General features: G+C 47.0%; 1 protein-coding gene and 1 long non-coding RNA gene across 2 annotated transcripts in view; one reads left to right on the forward strand and one right to left on the reverse strand.

Moving 5' to 3' along the window:
* The window catches only part of unc5b (unc-5 netrin receptor B), a 65,132-nt gene extending 55,746 nt beyond the window's left edge, over nt 1-9,386 (reverse strand). The window contains exons 1-2 of the mRNA XM_061228463.1: nt 9,324-9,386; nt 7,352-8,263 (exon numbers count right to left, since the gene is read on the reverse strand). Coding sequence (XP_061084447.1) covers nt 7,352-7,439 — 88 coding nt within the window. The 5' untranslated portion in view covers nt 7,440-8,263; nt 9,324-9,386. The remainder of the gene's footprint in view (nt 1-7,351; nt 8,264-9,323) is intronic.
* LOC133118440 (uncharacterized) overlaps nt 8,390-10,000 on the forward strand; it is an 11,721-nt gene continuing 10,110 nt past the window's right edge. The window contains exon 1 of the long non-coding RNA XR_009706400.1: nt 8,390-8,505. This is a non-coding gene — a long non-coding RNA (uncharacterized LOC133118440). The remainder of the gene's footprint in view (nt 8,506-10,000) is intronic.

The following is a 10,000-nucleotide window of genomic DNA, read 5'->3' on the forward strand; positions in this document are numbered from 1 at the left end:
GATCTTCCTGCCCTAAAAACTCCATCTTCTATTCAGCCCCTGACCCAAAGGACAGCCAATCACGTGTCCCCGTTCTGCGGCCCGCTGGATCGGTGTTCTGGATCTGTCCGCGTGGCACGGTCACGTCCAGAGGAACCCCAGCCAGGGCTCCCGTAATCCTTCCCACAATGCACGGGGATTCCCGATCCCCGTTATCCAGCTCCCCCCCCTCCCCGCTGTCCCATAAGCCCGTCTCCGGGACACTGACGCTGGGGTTTGACCCGGGCGGATGTGCGGGTCTGGAGCCCATGCCCGCCTGGTGAAGGAGCGAGGTTAAAGACAGCTCTCCCTCTCCCCTGGCCTGGGGCGGCTGTGCGGGTCTGGAGCCCACGCCCGCCTGGTGAAGGAGCGAGGTTAAAGACAGCTCTCCCTCTCCCCTGGCCTGGGGCGGCCACACTGGGAGGGTGGGGGCCCTTAAATCACAGCACACAGGTGAGTGTCCCTGCTACACTGTAATCAGCGCACATACACACACACACACACACACACACTCACACCCACACACACACACACACACACACACACAATAACCTACACACCAACACGCACGCATTCACACAAACACAAGCACACACACATGCACTCACAAACACTCCAAAAATCCAAATAACAGTGTGTGTGTCTTTAAACGGCAGTTTGCTCCTCTGGTAGTTAGCCATTAGCAGACAGAAACAGCCGCAGTGTACAAACAAACTGAGCCTGGTGAACCCACACACACAGCAGCCCACACCCCACATGCTGCCGTACCCCACACCCCACACACTGCCCCAGCACCCAGCACCCCACACACTGCCCCAAACCCCACACCCCACACACTGCTGTACCCCACACCCCACACACTGCCCCAGCACCCAGCACCCCACACACTGCCCCAAACCCCACACCCCACACACTGCTGTACCCCACACACTGCCCCAAACCCCACACCCCACACACTGCCCCACACCCCACACACTGCCCCAAACCCCACACCCCACACACTGCCCCAAACCCCACACGCTGCCCCAAACCCCACACCCCACATACTGCCCCACACCCCACACGTAGCCCCGAACCCTCCCTGCACCCCACACCCCACACGCAGCCGCTCAAACGCCCCCCTTTCTTTGGCGGCTCTGTCCTCCCTTTCATTCGGGGCACAAAGGCACCCCACAGAGCCATTCTGCCCCTCTCTGTCCACCCCACCCCATCTGGCCCCACAGGGCGGGACGGAGGGGCAGGACAGGGTGGAGCAGCGCTCTCCGACTTCCATCTGCTGTGTGGAGGGTCTCTTCATCCCTCTCTCTCTCGCTCTTCCTCTCTCTCTCCCTCCCTCCTCCTCCTCCTCGTGTCTCCTTTGCCCTCTCTCTCTTCCTCTCTCGCTCCCTCTCTCTCTCCCTCTCTCTCTCTCTCCCTCTCTCTCTCTCCCTCCCTCCCTGAAACCTCTGCTCCACTCCTGGCTGATTTACGGGCCCCTCCAACATGCGCAGTATCGGCAAAGCATTAAACATGTCTGCCGTTAATACTGCGAGCTCGCTCTATCGATAAGAACATTAATAAAAACATCTCTTTCTCAATCCCTCTATTCTCCCCCTCTGCCCTGGGCTGTCTCTCTCTCTCTCTCTCTCTCAGACACACACACATTCTCTCTCTCTCTCGCACTCGGTGCCAAGGGGCTTAATGGTGCTTGAATGCCACGACTTAAGACTTTTCTTTCGCTTTTTTTTAATAAAGGATATTTAAAAGTCAATCTCTTTAGCCCATCCATCTCAATATGTCTTTTCCCCAAAAGTATTGATTTCTCTCCTCCCTCTGTCTGTCCCACTCTCTCACTCTCGCCCAGTGCAGACCACTTTCTCCTGCTCCTCACTCAGCGCTGATCATCAAAACGTTCACCGCGGTGTCTCGTCACGGAAACGGCCCGTCTGCCTGTGCCCGTGGCCCTGCCCTGCCCTGCCACGCGTATGACCCCTGACCCCGGCACGCCGGAGCGGACAGGCAGAGGGCACGCCCTCCCACGCCACGTCAGGAATCCGGGCATCATAAACACCTCTAAAATATTAACGAGGGCCACTTTCCTGTGATCAATAATACAGTCCTGCTGACGCCACTCTCCCTCCCTCTCTCTCTCTCTCTCTCTCCCACTCTCGATCTATCCCTCTCTCTCCCTCTCTCCCACCCTTTCTCTCTTTTTCTCCCTCTCTCCCACAATCTCTCCCACTCTCTCTCTTTCTCCCACTCTCTCTCTCTCTCTGTCTCTCCCTCTCTCTCCACAGCCATAAAACTAATGCACTGCTGGTCCCCGGCCCGGACCACAGAGACGGACCCAGCCTTGTGTCTGGGCCATTTGATCACCTGCAGCCTCTCTGTCCCACAGCAGATCTCTCAACGTCCTTCTAACTTCGCTAAATCTGTTTACTTAAATAGACCGTCTGTCTAACTCTACTTAAACACAGTACCTCCATCTGCAAACTCCCTCCCAACCCATTTTCATCCCTCTGTCCGTCCAGTACATGCGTAGTGCAGCTTCTCTCTCCCTCTTTATCTCTTTCTCTTTCTCTCTCACAGCAACCTCTTCCTTTTTGCCCTCTGAAAGTTGGAGGGCCTGGCTCCTTCGGTGTAAAAACTGAACTATGGCGTAACTCAGCCTGTGCTTGTTCAATGGGGTTGTTTTGGCAAAGCACAATATACTGGTCACATTCATTTTCCTATGCGGACAGCTACAGAAACCAATCGAGGAAAACTGTAGCGTTCGTATTTTAACACCAGAGTGTTGTTTTGGCTAAATGAAACCATAAACTTTTGCAAGATATTTTGCCACCGAAATCCCTTTCTAATCTCTTTGTGCGGGAATATATCAGCGTCCTTTGAGGATAGTTGACTATTTGCACTTGGATTTTCAAATATGTGGTTTTATATATAAAAAGGGAGAGGGCATTCGAGGAGATGCTGACTCGTGCCCTGACGGCTGAATGCCTTCGGAACAACAAATAACTTCAAAACAGCAGAGAGCGAGAGGTCAAGAGCACAGGACAGGCAGTAATCCCCCCGGCTTTGTGCGGAAGGGCCCTCTTGTTGTCTCTAACAGCCATTAAAGGGTGGAGCTCAGCCTGGGTTTTCTCTCTGTACCTGAGAGCGCACGACACCACCCCCGGCCCCGTCCTCACACTCCAAAGCTGAAGACTTCAACGCCCTGCTTCCCCCCCGAAGCCGCTCTTTACTCTCTCCTTTTTATTTTTTTTTGTTTGTTTTTGAAGTAGAGCTGTGAATCTGGGATACGGAGCCTGGGAGTTAGTAATGGAAGTTTCTTTGAGCGTCGACCCCAGAGCTGTGCCCGAGAGCGGGTGTTTAGACAGGGGTGGGGCGGCGCAGGGTCCCCGCCCCGGCCGGGCGCAGGCAGAGCGGAGGAACGGGGGGGTTGGCCGGGGCGCAAGGAGTCTTCCTAACGTTCTGGGTAATTAATTTGTGTGTCAAAATAGAGCAGAGGTCTACAATGCAGAAAACCTGAGCTCAGCACAGCTACAGTGAGGGGAGAGAGAGAGAGGGAGAGAGAGAGAGAGAGAGAGAGAGAGAGAGAGAGAGGGGGGGGGGAGGAGAGAAGGATAGAGAAGGAGAGGAAAAGGGAGATGGGACAGGTTGGGGGAGTAGATGGAAAGTAGGGAAGAGAGACAGGGAAAGGGTGTCAATCACAGCCAGGGAGCGAGGGGGGAAGAGAAGAAGAGGTGGTAGAGTAATGGGGGTGTTATGTATGGGGGGGGGGGGGTTGGTCGTAACAGGGGGGTGCAGACAGAGAGAGGGACAGAGTGGGGATATAGATCCCTGAACTTGCCTCAGCAACGCTGTAATTTGAATCATAACTCATTTTTCATAGAGAGAACAGGCATTACGAGAACAGGAAAAATGGGGGATTTAACGAAAAACACAAGACAAAGGTGAGACAACAGGAATAAAGAAAGACACATTTTATAAAAGAGATCAGGTAATCGCTGGCGTGTATCAAGCACACCTGCATATTTGTTCCCTCTTTGCGAATTCCGGCCTTGATCATCCGCCCCTTGGAATGCCAACTTGGCGTCGACGCTCGGGTTTGTTCAGGAGTTCGCAGAAAATGTCTGTCTATTATGTGTTTGTTATTTTTCATTTTCAATTCACAGATATTTGAACGCGCCCACATAATACACATAAGCAGCTTTTCTAGGATGTCTGTCCCGGGACTAGAGACTGATTGATGAAGGGGGGAGGGGAGCTTTCTGTAAATTGTAACTTGTATGCGAAATTAATTCACTCGCTGAACAGCGGCGCAGGCCCGGCTGTAGCGGTGGTCTAGACAGTGTTTGTATTGCTGCTTCCAGTAGTGTTTTGTAGTGTTTCTAGTTGTTGTCTTTGAGACACTTTAGGCCATTAATACCGCTGGGTTTTCCATCCCCCCAGCAGTCCCTGTTGACAAATGCACGTCTGTCTTTGTCCTTTTTCAACAGAAAACATAATCCATTAAAGCCTCAGAATGCTCCCTTCTGTGTAAATCTGATTACCGGGCGACGAGCGCGCGCTCGCGCGGTTCAGATCGCGGTCCACCGTTTCGGGTCAGGGAAGACGGCTTACTTTGACGCGAAATGCAGGACTCAAAAACACAAAGTTGTGTCTAAAGTTTTAATTGTTTCTCCGTTTACGTCCGCTTGCTATCCTCCGAAGAGCAAAATGTTTAGTGGTAAATCCTCTCTGATGGAGTCGGCCTATATTTTAGCCGGACATACTACATTTGATTCTTCTCAGACTGTCACTATCAGTGCTATAAAAACACAGACCATTCTAAAATGCAGGTCGTCTAGATGACCATTCGCTTTACTGAAATTGATTTTAATAGATATATTTTATTTCTATTATATAGGACTAATGTACAATATATGCCTATTGACTGGAAATAAATCATTACAAATCATGCAAAAATGTTTTTAAACTTTTCAGCATGCATCATTAGACTACAACCACCGAACTCAAAAAAACAAAACGAAACAATTACGCAATGATTCCCACAATTCTGCACACACCACCAGGACTACAATGTACTTAGAACAGAACAGAAACGTAAAACACAGGGAAGAAATGTCCATGGTTAAGCCTAGACACTGTAGGCTAAACGTTGGATTCATGCGGTACATAGGCTAACGGGGTGGATATCCGCGGCGGGATTTAAAACACATAGTAAATTCCCCCCAACCCACCCTCCTCCCTTTTTAACAAACACCGTATTGACGACCTGCTGGCTGTGATCGAAACCCTACTAAAGGATGTCAATGGCAACCCGGATGAGCAGTCGCGTTTGCCTTCATCTCCGGATTACCAACCGTATATTGACCATCAAAGGCCAAGATTTCTTTAGAGAGAAGTATTTCTTGTTCAGGGATTAATCTGCTTCAAGTGCAATCGACTCATTTTTACGAACCTGGTTAGCAATAAAAATGTTTAGAAGACAGTACAAAATTCGTGTTTTGACACTTGTGGGCACTATACAATATTTGGATGAATAAAATAGCCTGTAGTGCAATAATCCCACATCGATAATCCTACAGAAATGTCAATATATACTACTCATGTTATTGTTGTTGTTATTATTTTTATTATTATTATTATTATCATTAGTATTGTTGTTGTTGCTGTTCTTTTAGTAGCCTGTGTACAAAGGTCTCCATAGAATGACACTGAAGGGACTCAACTAACAAATGACACAAACGAACAAGCCAAGATACAAATTTAAATTTATAATTAAGATCGGAGTACATTTGGTACGGTTCCCTTCGCTTTACGCACTTCAGAGAAGTTTTTCCCCTTCTTACTTTTCACGATGAGTTCTTTCTTCCTTGTTCTCTATCATTATTTTTCCTTCTTGTTCTTAGAGGCCAGGAAGGCACCAAGTGAAAACTTAATTACTCTGCGCGCATCGGGGGGCCGCCTTTTCTGCTTCTTGTAAGAAAGGGTCGACGGCAGAGCTCTCGGGTTCTCATAGATTGCTCTCTGTGTGAAGGACTCCGACGCCGCGACAACCAGTCAGCGGAGACCTGCGGTCAGAGCACCTTTGGCCCCCGCTCGCCACCGTCTGCCCCATCTCGCGGCCTTTCCCAAGCTGTTTCGAATGTTTACTCCGGAATCACAAACTAAACCGCCACCCCCTTATTTTGCATCAAGGCGGATAATATCAGGATATTTATTATTTTACTATAAGAAAACCTGCCTGGGTTCTAATAGAGCTGGCGAGCAGGATAAACTAGAAATAGTTTATTTCTATAGGTTTATAGGTTTAATAGGCTAATAATAATAATAATAATAATAATAATAAACATCCTCATCATTATAATTTACCAACATTAGCAACATACGTTAGCTGATACCTTGACGTGAAAGATTACTTACATGTGTTATTCTAACAAGCATGTTTACTTTGTAAACGTTTTGTTTTGCTGAATTCATCTCATTTGACTCATCATTGTATAGGCTCATTAAAACATCACCAAACTTCTTTCTGTGCCTAGTGCGTCTGGTTACTTGTATTTCATATATATTTTTTAAAAACATTCTACCATGCTCATGGTCGAGTAACCTTATATTAACCCAATTCGGTGTCATTTATCTATAGGTGTCGGTGAAGGTAAGCGGTGCCACGAGCAACCTGCGCCCTCAGTTCCGATATACCTTTAATCAAAACAATTTAAAATCTGTCTGTATTTGAAGTGACATTTGATAACATTACGCGATGCAAAGGATAAAGGGCAACGGTCTTTATACATTAAACTCTTACATAACAGTCTGGGGACTGAGGTGTAGGGAAACGAGCGTGAAGGACAGCGATCACACGTACTCGGTAAAGCCATTTAATCACGCTGCATGGTGGTCAGTCCAGGTTTGCTGAGTCTGGCTTCACTTGTAGTTTTTGCAACCCCCAAATATAATAAAATCAAGTTATGTAAGCCATGTTTCCAGCAGCCCTGGTTCCAGTGTGTGTGTGTGTGTGTGTGTTAGAATGTCTTTTTCAGAGCATGAAAATCCGCAGGTAATGGCGTGGAAGAGATGAATGTGAGTACGTGCGAAGGGTAGCCAAGCCGACGTATCCAGCGCGTGCACCTTGGCATTTTCCAGGGACAGTTAATGAACCTACAAGTGTATAGGACACACTTCATCTCGCACGCAGAAATAAGACAAATTTATAAGGCACTTGAGAGTTGAATTATAGCGCCGTTATACGTTGCCGTTCAAATCGTCCGTCAACCACATCTGTTGCTAAACTCCATTTGTTTTTTTCATCTGTGCATTGTCATTGCAGGCGTAGTAATGCTCTTACCTGCTCCGGCGACTGAAGAACCACAGAGCAGGAACAGAACCATCAGAGGACCGAGACCCTCTCCACCATGTATCCTCGGAGAGAGCATCTTTTCCCGGTCACGCCAATGCGAAATGGCACCAGGGGCTCTCGAAAAAGTATACGGTGCCCTTCCACACTCGCGTTCCTCTAGTTTTCAGTCTCTTTTTTCTGTTACCAGCAATCGTTCAACAACATAAAGTTGTCAAAACAATTTGTTTGGCAAAGACAGTGTAGATAATCTACTTGTGGCGCAAGCTTAATTTCCTCAAAGGCAAACGCGCATGAAATAAAAAACGAACAGTGTTATTCTTCCAGTTGAAAATATGCTACAAACAAATACACGGATTTATATGTTCCTCCACGATAAAGCCAGTCTCATTAAGCGTACAACATCGTAGAATATGAACGATGAACAAGAATAACAACTTTCTGGAGGGATCTGCGATACGATCTTTGCAGCCAACTCCACCCGCATCCGCGTTACAGCAAATCAAGCAAGCCAAGACAAAACCGAAAACAAAGTTTGGTTTGTCAGAGTGCCATATCCACGAATTCCTGTTTTCGCGAAAGAAGAAAAACAACAAAAAAAAACAAAGATTATAATTCACATGTGTAGGCGGCAAAAAACGAATTCGACAGGCTACGCAGTCCCTCTACTCCCCAGACAGGAAAAGGGGAAGTGTCCGCCGTTCTCCAATGTCGAGGTCGTTATCTCTCCGGCTGCTATCTCCCAGTCCTCTTCATCCTCTCGCTCGCCCCTCCGCGCGGTAATACTCGAGGTGTAAACACGGACACGGGGATGAGCACCGCACTGAAACGCCAGCCTCCGGACTCCCATGCCCTGACCAGCCAATCATCAACCATCAGCCTCCGCGGAGGAAGGATAAAGAACTGAGCGAAAGAAGAGAGAGACAGAAAGGGAGGGGGGGGGGGGGGGGGGATGTTAGTTGGGAATCGTAAAGCCAGGATCCGGAGTTTTAGGGAGTGTAGGAGGAGGAGTTCTAGCCGCACGTTTATGCCGGGTGTGGAACAGGTTACATGGAATATATTTAAGCGGAAGTGATCCTTTATATTTATTATTTATTATACATCGAATTTGAACCACCATCTATCCATACTTCTCCATTTCAAAGGTACACGTTTCTCGATTTTCCTGTCATAATTATACATACAATGACGACATAACTAAGCCACAGTTTTACAGAGATGAAATAGCAGCCACAGGTAGAGTGAAAATAAGTGCAAAACTAGTCAGCGTCGCAGATCACGCGATACATGGTAAAGATTTATCTGAAGCACGACCTTTCAGGAGTCGACTGACGGTGCTGTATCATTTGAATTCTTTACGGGTGGTTTGTCAATACTGTAGGAAGGCCTTTAGCTTTAATTAACCGTACAGCATTAGACCCTTGGTTAAAGCCGTCATTACTTAAGATTGCCCCAGACTCCGTGGAGCCAACCGAGACGGCAGGTGAAGCTCAGGACCATAAGCTCTTATCCATTAGGATGTTATTCATATTAGATATGCATTTTACTATGCAATTTATGCGCTTAGATTCTTAAAGGTCACTGCACTTCGGCTATGTATTAATCATGTAATCGACTATATAACTCGTCCTGGATAATAAGAAAACAATAATTATAATCACAAACCTATGATTATCATTATTGTCTTCTTATTAACTTTGGTGCAGCGAATTTTCTACCTATTATACGGTGTATCCTGTTAATTTTTTTTTTTTTCAATAGGGCTGACCAATATGGCTGAATTCAAGTTTTATAAAAGATATATACGAACTCCATTCTACCTCCAAAGACTGGACCACAACAATGTTCAATATTTCAAGAGTGGATCAGCTATTTATTTATTTGTCATAACTATCACATTAATTTACAGAAAAAACACCAGTCATTTATTTGATACTCTTTTCTATGAATGTTCTTTCCTTACCTTCCTCTGCATATTACCCCTTTCTGCCCGCACAGTCAAAGAAGCCCAATACTTCTCTCGAACACCATTTCTTATCTTCACCACAAGAGGGCGACATGCCATGCGATTTACTTGTAACACAGGGGGCAAACAGCGATCGTTGCACTCCTCGCACTTAAGAGAGGTTGTAAACAAGGCCAGCAAGCTGCCTCACAACTCAAAGACATAATCTCCTCATAATCTCCACACTATCAGATTTATAAACCAGATTTGCCATCCATGAGACAGTTTGTTTTGAAATGAAGGATCAAATGACCGTTGAACTTGTTAAACGTCTTAGAGACCCAATTTGTGCAAGTAGACAGCTAGCGGCAAAATTGCACATCACACTGTATTCCGAAGGCTGAATGTGCCGTGTGCCAGTGTGGGTGATCACGTGATGCGTTTATGAGAATGCATTGCGCAGCGCTTCTCACAAGATATCGCATGCTAGCATTGTCGCCCATATTGTGGCTGAAAGCCAGACTTCATTTCAAGCTATTACTGCGTCTGACACAGAGGTCTTAAATCCAGCTTCAAAGACCCTAATCCTTTAGGACAAGTGATGGCCTTCCCTTTGCTTTCAATAACATTGACAATTACCCAGCTTCCTGGAAAATACAAACTGCGTTTTTTGCTGATTTATATGTTCACTTTAT

The sequence above is a fragment of the Conger conger genome, chromosome 18 (assembly GCF_963514075.1).
Source record: "Conger conger chromosome 18, fConCon1.1, whole genome shotgun sequence".
In the NCBI taxonomy this organism is placed as follows: domain Eukaryota; kingdom Metazoa; phylum Chordata; class Actinopteri; order Anguilliformes; family Congridae; genus Conger; species Conger conger.